Source organism: Arabidopsis thaliana (assembly GCF_000001735.4).
Source record: "Arabidopsis thaliana chromosome 1 sequence".
In the NCBI taxonomy this organism is placed as follows: Eukaryota; Viridiplantae; Streptophyta; class Magnoliopsida; order Brassicales; family Brassicaceae; genus Arabidopsis; species Arabidopsis thaliana.
Window position 1 is genome coordinate 3348648 of NC_003070.9, and position 14380 is coordinate 3363027.

The 14380-nt window shown below is 37.8% G+C and overlaps 6 protein-coding genes, 1 long non-coding RNA gene and 1 pseudogene across 12 annotated transcripts; 4 read left to right on the forward strand and 4 right to left on the reverse strand.

The window, feature by feature from the left end:
- The first annotated feature begins 434 nt into the window (after positions 1 to 434).
- On the forward strand, positions 435 to 2533 carry MPK1 (mitogen-activated protein kinase 1). Of its 3 annotated transcripts, NM_001331892.1 has the most exons (4): positions 572 to 671; positions 918 to 1354; positions 1440 to 2314; positions 2437 to 2533. In NM_001331892.1, exons 2-3 carry the CDS (start codon positions 932 to 934, stop codon positions 2127 to 2129), a joined length of 1113 nt encoding a protein of 370 aa, NP_001320530.1. In that variant the 5' UTR covers positions 572 to 671; positions 918 to 931; the 3' UTR covers positions 2130 to 2314; positions 2437 to 2533. The 3 variants fall into 3 exon arrangements, with proteins under 3 accessions (NP_172492.1, NP_001320530.1, NP_001031017.1); NM_100895.3 differs by having other exon boundaries at positions 435 to 671; positions 1440 to 2533; NM_001035940.2 differs by having other exon boundaries at positions 573 to 1354; positions 1440 to 2533.
- A 742-nt stretch (positions 2534 to 3275) lies between these two features.
- AT1G10220 (ZCF37) lies at positions 3276 to 4475 on the forward strand. Of its 2 annotated transcripts, NM_001331893.1 has the most exons (2): positions 3276 to 3775; positions 3809 to 4475. In NM_001331893.1, the coding sequence occupies exons 1-2, from the start codon at positions 3512 to 3514 to the stop codon at positions 4166 to 4168; spliced, it is 624 nt and encodes a 207-aa protein (NP_001318969.1). In that variant the 5' UTR covers positions 3276 to 3511; the 3' UTR covers positions 4169 to 4475. The 2 variants fall into 2 exon arrangements, with proteins under 2 accessions (NP_001318969.1, NP_001318970.1); NM_001331894.1 differs by having other exon boundaries at positions 3282 to 4461.
- Positions 4476 to 5595: 1120 nt separating this feature from the next.
- AT1G10225 (transmembrane protein) lies at positions 5596 to 6209 on the forward strand. Its single transcript, NM_001160851.1, has 2 exons — positions 5596 to 5634; positions 5714 to 6209. Exon 2 carries the CDS (start codon positions 5717 to 5719, stop codon positions 6041 to 6043), a length of 327 nt encoding a protein of 108 aa, NP_001154323.1. The 5' UTR covers positions 5596 to 5634; positions 5714 to 5716; the 3' UTR covers positions 6044 to 6209.
- Positions 6210 to 7027: 818 nt separating this feature from the next.
- Positions 7028 to 7504, forward strand: SK18 (E3 ubiquitin ligase SCF complex subunit SKP1/ASK1 family protein; the record flags this gene model as incomplete). Its single annotated transcript, NM_100897.3, has 1 exon — positions 7028 to 7504. The coding sequence occupies one exon, from the start codon at positions 7028 to 7030 to the stop codon at positions 7502 to 7504; it is 477 nt and encodes a 158-aa protein (NP_563864.2).
- A 475-nt stretch (positions 7505 to 7979) lies between these two features.
- FRS11 (FAR1-related sequence 11) lies at positions 7980 to 11206 on the reverse strand. Of its 2 annotated transcripts, NM_100898.3 has the most exons (4): positions 11125 to 11206; positions 9647 to 10654; positions 9004 to 9447; positions 7980 to 8808 (listed from the first exon to the last, which is right to left on the reverse strand). In NM_100898.3, the coding sequence occupies exons 2-4, from the start codon at positions 10622 to 10624 to the stop codon at positions 8188 to 8190; spliced, it is 2043 nt and encodes a 680-aa protein (NP_563865.1). In that variant the 5' UTR covers positions 10625 to 10654; positions 11125 to 11206; the 3' UTR covers positions 7980 to 8187. The 2 variants fall into 2 exon arrangements, with proteins under 2 accessions (NP_563865.1, NP_001321860.1); NM_001331895.1 differs by having other exon boundaries at positions 9647 to 11206.
- A 233-nt stretch (positions 11207 to 11439) lies between these two features.
- AT1G10250 (paired amphipathic helix Sin3-like protein) lies at positions 11440 to 11861 on the reverse strand. Its single transcript, NM_100899.1, has 2 exons — positions 11678 to 11861; positions 11440 to 11585 (listed from the first exon to the last, which is right to left on the reverse strand). The coding sequence occupies exons 1-2, from the start codon at positions 11813 to 11815 to the stop codon at positions 11490 to 11492; spliced, it is 234 nt and encodes a 77-aa protein (NP_172496.1). The 5' UTR covers positions 11816 to 11861; the 3' UTR covers positions 11440 to 11489.
- A 17-nt stretch (positions 11862 to 11878) lies between these two features.
- Positions 11879 to 12600, reverse strand: AT1G10260 (annotated as a pseudogene; the record flags this gene model as incomplete). Its single annotated transcript has 1 exon — positions 11879 to 12600.
- Positions 12601 to 12762: 162 nt separating this feature from the next.
- Positions 12763 to 13365, reverse strand: AT1G04783. Its single transcript, NR_138774.1, has one exon. It is a non-coding gene; the product is annotated as an other RNA (long non-coding RNA).
- Positions 13366 to 14380: the final 1015 nt, after the last annotated feature.

The window sequence follows — 14380 nt, forward strand, 5'->3', positions numbered from 1 at the left end:
GAGTGATCATAATGATACCTAACATCTTTTATTTAATCAAAAATACCTAACGTTATTTTTATTTGCTACTATAATAGACTCCAACCAATTTATTAGTATCATTTTATACAGTTTCTAACATTTTTGCCACTGCTTAGATTTATGGGCTTTCCCTTTCTGTCTGCATGGGCCTCCTCTCTTATATTAATAATCTGACTTAATGAAAACTTTTAAATCTTTTGTAGTTTATTTTCCTCTAGATGCTAATTTTAGCAAAATGAAAAGATGTGTGATGGAAACGTAAAGTTAAAGCAAAAGAAGATGGTGAATTGGTGATGCAATATTTTAGTCATGTGTCATTGTTTACATTTATGATATATTTTACTTTAAAATACTTTTCTTCATTTTCAATTTTTATAAATCTTCGTAGAACACATATTCACAAATGATGCTACTTTGGTGATCAGTTACTAAAAAATACCGAAATTGATTTTAGAAGATAGAGACGTGAATCTGTTTGCCAATATTAATTGGGCTCAACTTAAGCCCAAATTATATAAGGAAAGACTACCTAGTAACGAACAAGTAGCAGGTCAACTGTCCGAGCGTTGGCCAAATCTCTCTCACTTCCACAGGTTTCTCTCTCCGGCCAAATCTAACCTCCGGGGAACGTCGTTGGTCACTTATCACCGGTTAGAATTTCCTTCCCGCTTTATCCCGTAAACTTTTTTCCCATTGATTCCGATCGTTTATGTTCCTTCACCAAATCGATAAAGTTTGATCTTTTTCCTTTTCACTATTATTAACAGACCAATCTGTTTACACAAGAAATCTACAGTAACTTATCACTTGAAAAGTTTTGATAAATAGTTAGTATAATAATTTGTTAATTGTGTGTGTAAATTTGATTTCTTGATTGTGTGTGAATTGTGATGAAGAGGGAAAACAAAAAATGGCGACTTTGGTTGATCCTCCTAATGGGATAAGGAATGAAGGGAAGCATTACTTCTCAATGTGGCAAACTCTGTTCGAGATCGACACTAAGTACATGCCTATCAAGCCTATTGGTCGTGGAGCTTACGGTGTTGTCTGCTCCTCTGTTAACAGTGACACCAACGAGAAAGTTGCTATCAAGAAGATTCACAATGTTTATGAGAATAGGATCGATGCGTTGAGGACTCTTCGGGAGCTCAAGCTTCTACGCCATCTTCGACATGAGAATGTCATTGCTTTGAAAGATGTCATGATGCCAATTCATAAGATGAGCTTCAAGGATGTTTATCTTGTTTATGAGCTCATGGACACTGATCTCCACCAGATTATCAAGTCTTCTCAAGTTCTTAGTAACGATCATTGCCAATACTTCTTGTTCCAGGTGTGTGGTTGATCCCGTTCATTTACTGTTGGTTCTAGCTTTGCTTTCTCCTGAAATTTTGCTTTGCTTTGTTCTTTTTGTGTAGTTGCTTCGAGGGCTCAAGTATATTCATTCAGCCAATATCCTGCACCGAGATTTGAAACCTGGTAACCTTCTTGTCAACGCAAACTGCGATTTAAAGATATGCGATTTTGGACTAGCGCGTGCGAGCAACACCAAGGGTCAGTTCATGACTGAATATGTTGTGACTCGTTGGTACCGAGCCCCAGAGCTTCTCCTCTGTTGTGACAACTATGGAACATCCATTGATGTTTGGTCTGTTGGTTGCATTTTCGCCGAGCTTCTTGGTAGGAAACCGATATTCCAAGGAACGGAATGTCTTAACCAGCTGAAGCTCATTGTCAACATTCTCGGAAGCCAAAGAGAAGAAGATCTTGAGTTCATAGATAACCCGAAAGCTAAAAGATACATTAGATCACTTCCGTACTCACCTGGGATGTCTTTATCCAGACTTTACCCGGGCGCTCATGTTTTGGCCATCGACCTTCTGCAGAAAATGCTTGTTTTTGATCCGTCAAAGAGGATTAGTGTCTCTGAAGCACTCCAGCATCCATACATGGCGCCTCTATATGACCCGAATGCAAACCCTCCTGCTCAAGTTCCTATCGATCTCGATGTAGATGAGGATTTGAGAGAGGAGATGATAAGAGAAATGATGTGGAATGAGATGCTTCACTACCATCCACAAGCTTCAACCTTAAACACTGAGCTCTGAGCTCAAGTCTTGTTTGTACGGGTAATTTACAGAAAACTTCTTCTTCTTATGTCTGATTGTCATCATAGACTCATAGTGTATATAGTCTTGAAAAATAAGATGAAGACTAACTTATAGTTTAAGCGAATAGTGATGCCATGGAAGCTCTGTTTTATTTAATTACAAGCTTGATGTGTGTCTGTAACATATGTACATAGAGAGAGCTGTTTTTTTTTTTTAATTACAAGTTTGATGTGTGTCTGTAACATATGTACATAGAAAGAGCTGTGTTTTTTTTTTAATTACAAGCTTGATGTGTGTCTGTAACATATGTTCATAGAGAGAGCTGTGTTTCTGTTTCTCTGTTTGTTTGTTGCGTTCTTGCAGAACTTTTAACCCTCTCATGCAATCCAAGCCTTTTGATGAATCAAGTTTTCATATAGTTGTTCTCATATAGCTTAAATCTAAGAATATCAACAATTAAGCATTTTGTTATATGAATATTTGATGATCACACCATGATCATAGGCCTTCGGATTCATAGAAGGGGTAGGCCTTTGCACCGAACCTAACTTTCCAAATCGTAACAAAAACAATGTATTGTTTTTCTTTCAATTTCTTAATGAAGTTCTATAAGATAATTTTGGTGAGTAGTATCAGTACCCTCCTCATTCATTTATCACATGATATGCTTCATTTTTTTGTCAACACATGATATGTTGCTTCTATTGGTTAAAAAGCCTTAAAGGCTAAAAGCTTTTTCTTCTACACCAACTTTCCTTCTCATAATTCATTTTTCTTTTCATAGTATATAAATAACTTGGAGGATTTTCCAATTTTTGTAAACCCATCAGAAATTTAAATTAACAATGAATATTCCAACTATATGTTTATGGTTGAATCACTTTTGTCTTTCTTTCTCCCCAAGTCAAAACTAAGTTAAATTAACAATTAGTCAATTACTTATGATAAACCAAAAAAATATGATTACACCATCATGGAAATTTTTTTGCAGCTTCTTCCGCAAGAAAGTCAATTTGTAAGATCAGCAAAATACATCTGGGATGACGTTTCATTTGGTAGAAACTTATCTTCTATTCGTCCTAAAAGAGAACAAAAAAAGTGTCAACAATACGTGATCTGATCAATTCATCACATTTAATGAGATCTGGTCAAATCACCAATCCATTTGTGTATCTGAAATATTTACAATTAGTTTAAGACAAGTCTCATTATGATAACAATAAAGCCGTCTCTCTTGTCCAAATACTAAATCCTGCCTAACAACTCCTCCGTAACCAAATTCCTTCAAGCTCTCAAATTCTCACAACCTCTCCACACAAAGGACCAGTAACAGAAAAAAAAAAAAGAGGATATTGTTGATTGGACTGAATTGATTTGATATGTTGAGTCCGTTTTCGTCACCTAGGAGATCGAGAAGAGGAAACAAAGAAAGCAAGAATCCTTATTCAAATCAAGGACTTGACAAGTTCTCTGCACTTCTATCTGAGCTCGATGAGAAAAGACAGAGCATTTACGCAAAGAGGCTTGATCCTGATGGACCGCCTCTTGTTCGGTTTGTCTTCACTAGCTCCGGCGAGTGCGTCCCTGTAATGATCAAGACAAAGAGGGCAAGTCAGAAGAAGGATGTTCTAGATGATTTCAAGGTCAAGAAGAAGGACGTTCTAGATGATTTCAAGGTCAAGAATAAGGATGTTCTAGATGATTTCAATGTAAAGACCGAATCAAAAACAGAGCAGGAAAAAGAAATAAAGCAAACAGATTTGGAAACAGAGCAGAAACAGAGCTGTGTATTGAATGAGAATCTGAAGAAGATTTCAAGACCAAACCATTTATTACCCGTGACAGTGGTGCTGGTTCTAATATTATTGGTGTTTTTCGGACGGACCGTCTCGATCATGTGCACTTGTATCGTTTGGTACTTGGTTCCAATGATCAAGGAACAGAGCAGAAACAGAGGATCAACATACGAGACGAAGAGGAGGAAGAAACTAAATATTGAAAACAGAGCTGCTCCTGATAAAAGTGAAACCCGGTGACGAAAATCAAAACTTTTTCTTTTTTTGTGAATTTCTTTTATTCGTTTCATCTAACATTTTCCTTGGTTTCTTTTGTTCTGTCTTCTCTGTTTTGTCCATAGTTGTTAATTTTGAGACAGAAAGATACGTAAATTCTTCTTCTTTGTTTCTCCTTTCTCTAATGCTAGTGAAATGTAAACTATTCAAACTGATTATTTTTGTTGGTCGTGGTAAAGTGTTTCTTGATTCATTTGTGTACAACTTTCGTCTAATTGATGATCTGTAAATGAAATTTTTTTAGTTTGGAGTTTTGATTTCTTGTTGTTTGGACAACCTGTACTATTTCTTTGTTTATTATACATGCTCACGTTTGGTTTTCTTTTAAGGAAATAGCACGATAAGGCTGGAGGATATATTATATGATTTAGATTGAAATTGAAATTAAAAATAGTATTCAAGATTTTGGAAATCGATGATTCACCAACTCAGGTCAATCATTCGGTTTAGTGTGGAGTTTGGAACTAGTGTGGCTAGGCCGGTTTGAGATAAACTTACCAAAGCCAATTGGGATGGTTTTGGTATAGTCAGAATAGATAATGATATTAAATTTTGGTCCGCGGATTTGATTTTGTTTCGGTACCGTCGTTCTTTTGGTATTCTCGCTCTTCGCCATTATTGATAAATTGAATTGAACCGTTCAAACCCGGTTTACTGGCTAAAACGGTTCTTTCTTTCAATTCAAACGGTTCTTTCTTTCAATTCAACTATACAAGTAACACTGCCACGTCAACTCGAAAAAATGGGACTATGGATTGTAGTTTACACAAAGACCAATTTCAGTTTTATTTGCTTGTAATGAGACTATGGATTATAGTCTTTTTATTTTTCTTAGAGATTTGAGATGGGTTTTGAACTTTTGATGATCTCTTTATGGAAAGCGACAAATAATTAATAACATCATGTGAAAAGCCAAAAAAAAAAGTTTGATGAAATTTCCTATGCTAAACGACAGAATATTATAATGGTTAATTGATCTGCATTTCTTTTAGCAAGCTTAAACCGCATGCATACACAATGGCATTAGCAGTAAAATTATGACAATATGGTTACAAACCCCTATCAATCATATGCTTTCACGGTTTTATTAAATTTGGAAAATGTAGCTTAATGTATTAAAAAATCGTTAATTAATGGGTGTGTGCCAAACTAATAATGATACATATATAATCAAAGATTTTGGATTAAAAGAACAGTTATTTTGAACGAAGACCAAAAATGAGTAACGTGGGTGTGACAGTACGAGATCGAGAGCGGCTTATTCGTACGGTAAAGCTTAAAAAGGAAATTGGTTATTATCCTTTGGTAGCCAAGACAAAAAAAAATGAACCAGCTGGTTTCAATTACGTGGCAGATTTTGTTTTTGTTTACATCACTCGCTTTCTCATTCGTTCAGGTTCATTGCAGACTTCCCTCACCGCCGTTATCTTGTCTCTTCTTCTCTCTCAAATCACATATCTTCCTTTTTGTTTTGTTTTTTTTGATTAACTTATTGTTTGTTTTCCCCAGTTGATGGAGAGAATGAACATGAGCGAAGAGGAGGAGCAATGCAAAAGAAACCAAGAGGCATTCAAGAGATTCTTCGAGCAAATCCCCAGGACTGCGGTGATAGGCATGCTTTCCTTCTTCCTCCACGGCCAGATGAGTAAGTTCGAGAAAGCTCCAAGCAAGCCTCTTTCCAATGCTTTCGCCTTCGCCTCCGTGGGCTACGTTGTGTTGCAGGTCGCACACGGCTTTGCTCGAGCTAATCGTCCTTCATCTTTCGCTTTCGACTTCCTCTCTGTTCTCTGTGGACTTGCATCCGTTGCCATTCTCTTCACTGCCATCTTCAACGACTGAGTCAACCCCCAAGTGAGTTAGGGTTCTTTTTCTCTAAATAAAAATGAAATAAAATCTGAGATTGATGATATGTTTCTTCTAGTTGAGTCATTCCAGTTTTTTCATTTCTGTAACGAATCTATGGATTTATGTTAAAACCCTAATGTGAAAAACCTTTTGGTTGATCATCATCCAAGACGGCATTTTTTTTGTGTCTTTTACTAGCGAAGCATCTTGATATTTTACTCTAGTTTTAGGTACTAGGATCGGTTTTCTACAATCGGATTCCTGATCGATTATCAAAACCAATCAACCTAGAACTGGTTCAGCAAAATTTCAATTTTTTCTCTTCCGAATGTTCTAGAATCCCTCCATAAACAGAAATTTGGACTTATTCGAGTCAAATCCCTAAAGGTGTGTATGGGCTTTGTAATAGTTTGGCCCATTATTCCGAATCATTTCCTTGTTAATTGAGTGTATTAATAAATGTTTTGGACTGGTTTGTACCAAAAAATAAAATAATGTTAAGCTTAGAAGATTAGAAGATATACAATAAACTTTCCAAATCGGCAACAAAACAAAGTATTTGATATTGGTTTGATGTGTTTCACGACCATAGAACAAGACGGTACATTATACTATATGAATGTTGGCAAAAGACAAGTTTTTATGTTTAGTTACGTTTCTCTGCAAACGAAGATATTTTTTAGTTTGATCGGTTTTCTACAAACCGGTTCCAAATCAATATGATCCCATTTTGGTTTTCTCTTCAGAATGTTCTAGAATCAGATGAGTGGGACTTGTTGAGTACAGCCGTATAGGTTGTTTGGGCTTTATGAAATCTTTAGGCCCATAATTCTGATCCATTATATTTCCTTTTCTCCCCTACTTGTAAGGGTTTATTCTGGATTACTCATTTGCCTTATAACAATGGCTTCTTCTTCCGAAGAGATTGTGTCCGCCGGCGAATCATCAGAGATCGAGGAAGCGGTTGCGAGTCTAACCATGTCTTCTAACAAGATTTTGTTGACGAGTTCCGATGGCGAGTCTTTCGAGATCGACGAAGCGGTGGCGCGTAAGTTTCTGATCATAGTGCACATGATGGAGGATAACTGCGCCGGTGAAGCAATTCCGCTTGAAAATGTCACCGGGGATATCCTCTCCAAGATAATCGAGTACGCGAAGATGCACGTCAATGAACCTAGTGAAGAAGACGAAGACGAGGAGGCGAAGAAGAATCTAGACTCGTGGGACGCTAAGTTCATGGAAAAGCTAGATCTGGAGACCATCTTCAAAATCATTCTCGCTGCCAACTACCTAAACTTCGAAGGACTTCTCGGTTTCGCTAGCCAGACGGTTGCTGATTACATCAAGGACAAAACACCAGAGGAAGTACGAGAGATTTTCAACATCGAGAACGATTTCACGCCTGAAGAAGAGGAAGAGATTCGCAAGGAGAATGCTTGGACTTTTAATGAGTAATCCAACTTTAGGGTTTGCAGAATTTCGTTTCGAATTGCACAATTTAGGGTTTCTCTTCTCCCCCCTCTTAGATTTCGTGAATGGGTTCATCTTTTCGTTATCGACTTGGTCTCAAGTAATATTCTTTGTAGATTGACCAATGTTGTTCTTGCTCTATTAGCGTTCTAATTCGATTCTCGATCTTGTTCAAAAGCCTAAAAAAAATAATCAGTGTGTTCTTCTATTGTTCTTCAATTGAAAACGAAGATACTAGTAGAACCGGTCGTAAATCAATTCTATTATCTGGCCGGTTATCTATTTTAGTTCTCTCCAGAAAATTTTCAAAATTCTAATTAGTGGCAAATGAATGATCGACGCGTGTATGACAGCGCTCATCGAGAGGACCCACTCTGTGCGACCATCTTTGTTGTCGTTGACGTATTGGTAAGGATTTGGGCTTTGTGAGAATCACGGGCTCATTTGAATGCATAATCTTATTAATGGGAATTTTGGACATCATGGTACTATTTCGTCGAACACGACGAATTTAAGGTTGACTTATCTTTCTTTTTTTTGTCAACGAATATAAGATTGATATTTTTAACAATGCATAAGTTAAGATAAGAGTTACAATCTTGTAAGATTAGGTTAATAAAGTAATTATGTTATCTAAAAATAGTTAGACACGCATAGCATTTGTGGTATCAAAAATTCCTCTGCACAGAAGAAGAAATGTCTCTGATAGCAAGTGAGGAGACAGGCTGCTCTCTGATACGGGATAAGAGGATGGAGGTTTGCTCAGTTGCAATATCTAGCCTCTCCTTCGATTTAGCCGATTCTGAGACCAGAGTCGAAACCAGATTCTGCAGAAGCTGAACTCTCTCTCCATGATCCTCAGCGTTACTTCTGAACGTCTTGCTAAACGACGTGCTGATCCTGCGCCACCTAAGTGGAAGATACCTATCAGGGACCTGAAAACAGTTTCCTGTGGAGAGAACACGGAGTGCGTGCCTGCAGAGAAACCCAGAGAACTCAAACAGTTGGCAACTGCAGCTTATGATGCCTTCTTGAGGAACCCAATACACTTTTCTTCCTCCATCGAGTTTTGTGTGGTGCCTCACGAGATACCCCTCATCCATCTGGAACGATGCGTAGTGAGCAGCAAGCACAAGCTGTTCTTGGAGCTTGGAGAATGCAAAAGGAGTGAGCACCGAGGCTGCGTGAGATTCCATGGGGGCGCCAGTTTTTAGGCTGATGTTTTGGAGATTCTGCTGCATTGTTTGCTGTTCTGTAGCTTGGTCTTTAAAATCCACAACAACAGCCACCTGCATATTCACCCATAACTCAAATAAGCAAAAATAGCAAACTCAACACACGTACAGTACCATTTCATGAGATTAAAATGCATAAACCCTATAAAATAAATGCTTGAACAATTACTGCATAGAAGGCCTAAGAGCTTGAAATAACTCATTTCACTAGCAATGAATAAACACTGTCAGAAGGAGAAGAGAACATACTTGTTCTACAAAGTGAGCTAGCCGGGTTTGTGCGCTCAAGAACCTCTGAATAAAGGCGTTAATGGCTTTGGATCGGCCAGTCAAAGTCATTCCAGCTAGAAAATGGCTTCTCAGGTATGGTAAAGACCACAAGGAACGTGAGGCATACAAGTTGTTGATGTGTCTGTTTGTGTGCAGTCCAAAAGAGTTCACCATGTCTCTCCAACCCAACTCAAACTCCTCAACGGATTCCAGATGGTAGAGGCGATAAAATTCAGCTTTCCAGTCGTTGTACCGCTCCCCAAGACCGGCATTAAACCAGGATGGAAACTTTCCAACAACCATCCATATGCAGAGTGCATGCTTAGTGGCTGGCATCTCTCCAGCTATGGCTTCTTTGAGACACATATTATGGTCTGTTAATATCGTTTGAGGTGCCTTCCCATTCATGAACCCTGTGAATGCCTTCCATAAGAGACAAATTAAAGAAAATGTCAGAGTACAAACAAAATTGATTTGCTTTTTGGATATAGGAGCTTCTACAAATAACTTCTACAACAAATACAAATTGATTTGCTTATTCGCCCTACCCACAGACAATTGCCAAGAATTTTAAACAGAAATAAGTGGACAAGGAACTTAATCAGCTTAGTGTGCCACAAACCTGTAGTGCCCATGACCACGATCTCAAATTTTCATCCCGTAGAAGCACACAACCGAAGAAGCAAGGGACACCATAGTTATTAACTCCAACCCATATTCCAAGTGGCATCTCAACAGCACTTAAGCGATGTGTTGTATCGAAAACAACAGCATCTCCAAAGAGTTCATATGACTGAATGGAAGAAGCATACGACCAGGCAATATTTTCTAACTTATCATTTGCATCCAAAGTAAACTCGAACTTAAAGTTAGGGTCTTTCTCCTTTATGCTTTGGCACATCCTCAGGAAATCAATGTTCTCATCCTCAGGATCGAGTTTCTTGAATGACTGAAGCAAATTCCTGACATCCTTTTCGGTGAATGGTAAAAATCCTGGCTCGACACACTTCTCAAGCTCCAAGAGCCTCATCATCTGCTGAACTGAAATTCCTGTCTTGGAAAACATCAAAATCCGACTTTTATCTGCATCTGATATGGACCTGTACGCAGGAAGAAAACGAACTTGGTTTGGTTCTAAGAGCTCATGATTGTGGTGATTAGCAAAACCAGTAACACGCCATTCCGTTGAACCTAACTCAGTAAGTTTACTAATCCTTAAGTATGCTTGACATCCACATCGAGAAGACCTTCTGTTTCTCTGTGGTTTTCCTTCGCTTAGAGTTTTGATAGGTGTGTTACCAGCACGGTGACAAACAAAGTAGCGCCTAGTAAGTCCTTTGCCAACTCCGTCTTTTCCTTCTGTCCTGTGACGGCGTATGGAGAACCCGCAACGCTTTGCAAATGTACTATAGAACTCGTAAGCAGTATCATGTGTAAGGAAAATTTGTCCGAGATAGGGAATGGCATTGTGAACTGCTTCTAAAGAGAGATTGTTATCGTCTGGAGATTCCTCAGTACTACTAGCATCATCTAAAGACAAGGATCGCTGATCTGAAGGATCATCATAGATGAGCAACATCTGTCCAGGATCATCCGACATTTAGCTCCTAAGGTATATTCAGCACTTTGCCTGACAAGCACATAACAACAGCACTTATGAGACTCTGTAACATTACTATCTACAATAACCAGATAATCTCCAATGAAGTGCTACATAATCTGTAACAAGCTTTTAAACTCATGAGTACGAAGCTAGAAAGATTCAGAATTCAAAAATTTCGTATAAAGATTGAATTTTCTAATGTAATTAGGAGCTTTCGAAGCTAATTCAATTCGAATTTTCCGAGCTAAGCACATTTTGGATGCCGATAATGGCAATTACAAGATAGGGTTTTCATAGTTTCTGAAGAAATTTGAAAGTCGCTGTTTTCGAAAAGTTTGAAATCATCACAAGAACATAAGCTTTCAATAAAACTCGCATGATTCGAATTTTCAAATATGTTCATATTCTGTTAAAAAATGACTCCTTGATACACAAATGCGTGAAGAGATTAGAAACAGAGAAGTTGCAAGAGATAGAGACAGAGAAAGAGAGAGTACACTGATTTAAGCTGGCGAAGAGAGTCTTGCGAAGGAGAAGCCCTAATTTGCGCAGGCAAGTGACAATAATCCTTTCCTTTCTCCTACGCATCTTGTTATCTTACGCCTCTTCCCTACTCGTATTTAGAACAACATTACACGTACTACCAAACAGCCCCCATTTATCAATACGACGTCGTTCGGTAATTTTCATTTTTATTATTTTTGAATTGCTCGCTTCTATCTGACCAATTGGCTCTAAAGTGGATGAGCTGGCATTCTCGGGCTCCAAAACGCTCCAGCGGTTAACCAATGTAACGATTGGAGTGTTGCTCTTTGGTATATCTTTGCCTCATGGAGGATGGCACATGCATTCTCATGATACACTAGATCAAATCATCTTCCCAAAGTTTTCTGTAGTTCTCATACGCATGTAGTTGCAGAAGCTTGGTGTCTGTTTCATCAGATGCAACTGCATGGAGCTGAAGCATTTCCAAAAACCATCCCAGTGATCAGATGAAAGAGAGAGAATGGAAGTAGAGAGTCAAGAAGACAAGACACTAGTTTTGCTTACATGCTTAACAAACTTCTGAACTAGCTTGTCCAATGTGAAAAGAACATATGACTGTGCTCCAAAAATAGCTCGGCACTCATCTTCAAACTTTGTATTGTCGTCAATAGAACCGTCAAGTAAATTATAGAGTGCATCCATGAACCTAGACGTGTTATGCTTTGAATATCAGTAAGGAATCGTTTTTCAAGTAAAGCTATTAACTTGGAAGATAAATCTGTTAGAGTAAAATTCTTTTAGAGGTAATGGAGAAAGTGTTTAAGTGTTTTGAGAGAGTTTTTTAGGAAATAGAACTTTTATTACTTTGCTTTAAACTTGAATACAACTTCACAACCTTGCTTTGGATGATTTATACAAGGTAGCCCTCTCACCATTTCCTTCCTTGAAAGCAACTCCAATCCTCCAAAATTTAGATGTCCGAATCGAAGATGCCATAGCCAAGACTCCTCTTTGTAACACATCTTAAGACATTGTGCAATGTCATTTCGAATGTTGAGGACAAACATTCTATTTTTCGACATTGGCACCTTGGTAATGAGATTGCTTTCTTGGTCTCTTATTGAAAGGTTATTATCTTTTAATCTAATATCATAACCTTTCTCTAAGAGTTGTCCAAGGCTCAAGATGTTTGTCTTCATGCTCGGAATATAGTAACCGTTGGAAATAAATTGATGATCTCCATTCTTCAATCGAATAAGAATGTTTCCTTTACCTTTTACCTCCATCTTCGATTCATCTCCTAAAGCCACATTTCCTCTCACCGATTCATCAAGCTCCGCGAACATACTTTTTCTCCCGCACATGTGATTACTTGCACCACTATCGAGGTACCACTTATGATTCTCTTCTTGTTCATCTTTCTTGTAGCTAGCCATTAATAACATGTCTTCTTCTTGAATTTTTTCTTCAACGTAGTTGGCCTTCTCCTCAAATGTTTTGTTGCTAGGAGCTTTACATTCAGAAGCATAATGTCCAAACTTCCCACAATTGTAGCAAAATCACCTGGGATAAGAATCAGGTGTGATTGTCAATAGACTACGAATGGTTAGTGCTCCAGATCTGCCAAATCTCACAATGAGCAAAGGAATGCCTCTGCGGCTACAACTGATTGTTTGTGTCTGCTTATATGCTCCAACGATTTGTTTAACTTATATGCATACCATCTCAGTTTCCTGCACATATCCAGCTAATCCCATCTGCTCTTATATCTCATCAATCAACAAGAAAGCTGAGTGAGACTTGTCAGCTGCAGCAAACATATGGTCTCGTTTATTTGTCCGTCTCGAACTTGTCCCAGGACATATTCATACATGCTAGGAAATCGGCTCCAAAACCATCAGTCGCAGCAGCACTCGGGGAACTCTGTGAATCCGCCGCTGTATCTGAGATTTCAAATCCAAAACCGGAGATAACCATATCTGAATAGAACCAAATTGACCGTAAAAACACAACGAACGACTCCAATAACAGTATTCCGATTCAGTAACCCAATTACTGACATCCTCTCGCCATCGCCTAAAAGTAAAAGTGAACATTTTTTTTTTGTGTATTAATAGTTTTAATTTCATCAAAGCAAAAATTGTTTTTGGAAAAAAAGGCCAAAACGCTTCCCTATGCCTAGCCAACAAATTATGGGCCGGGCCAGATGAGGCCCGTTTAATATGTTCACGAGTATAAATTTAGAGCATGGTTATAAGTGATACTCATAAAGTATTATTAAACATTTTTTAGTATTATTTATTATTTAAATTTTTTCAATGATTTTTAATGATCTTTTATGGTTATAGATGATACTCATAAAGTATGGGTATATGTGATTTTTTAGAATTTTTTTTTTCTCTGTTTTTTCCTGACGAATCAGTTGCCGTCACGTCACTCGATACTGGGTATTAGAAGTATCATTCCACTCTGATCAGGTCCAACTGTATACTCTGATCCATTAAACAATTATTGATGGGCTTCTGATACTCTGATTATATCAGCTATGTACATGGTCTTACCCCTTTAATATCATTATATATATCGTTACATATCGTATGATCAATCCCTTCTTGTTTCTTTTCCTGATAAACTTTTCTCCACAAAAAAATGGTTTCAAGCGATTAAGATTCTCTTGTCGTTACCCAGATCACCACGACGAAAACAGTTCACAAAGGATCTTCCAAGTTGTTCTAGTTCATTTCGCTGAAGTCTTTTTGTCGAGAAGCAATCACTACCGTGGAAGAGAAGAAGAAGAAGGTCACCCCAAACACCGATCTCATCAAGATGAAAAACGAAGATAACGCCAAGGATATTGCAAAGATTTTCCCTCTTTATATAACATAGGGCTTTGAGGCTGTCAAAATATGGGGCATGGAGATGTTTAAGAAGAAGATGAACAAGAAGTAAATCATGATTTGTTCCATGTAAAGTTCAACAAATTCCTGTTTTCACGTTATATGAGCATCTTTTCATATAAAATTTCACATATATCTTTAATACTGTTAATGATCTTTCTTCAAAAACTAGTATGCATGCAGTTCGAACATTTTCGTATAAAGTTTCAGTTTCAAGAAAGTTTGATTTTTTTCTTTATTATGGACTCGTTTTGAATATGAGTCAATACCGAGTTTGAATGTGATGCCGAGTTTTTCATAAAGATACTGGAACTTTTCCAAAACTGTTATTTACTTCCCGGACCCATATCTGCAATTTTCACAAAAAGCC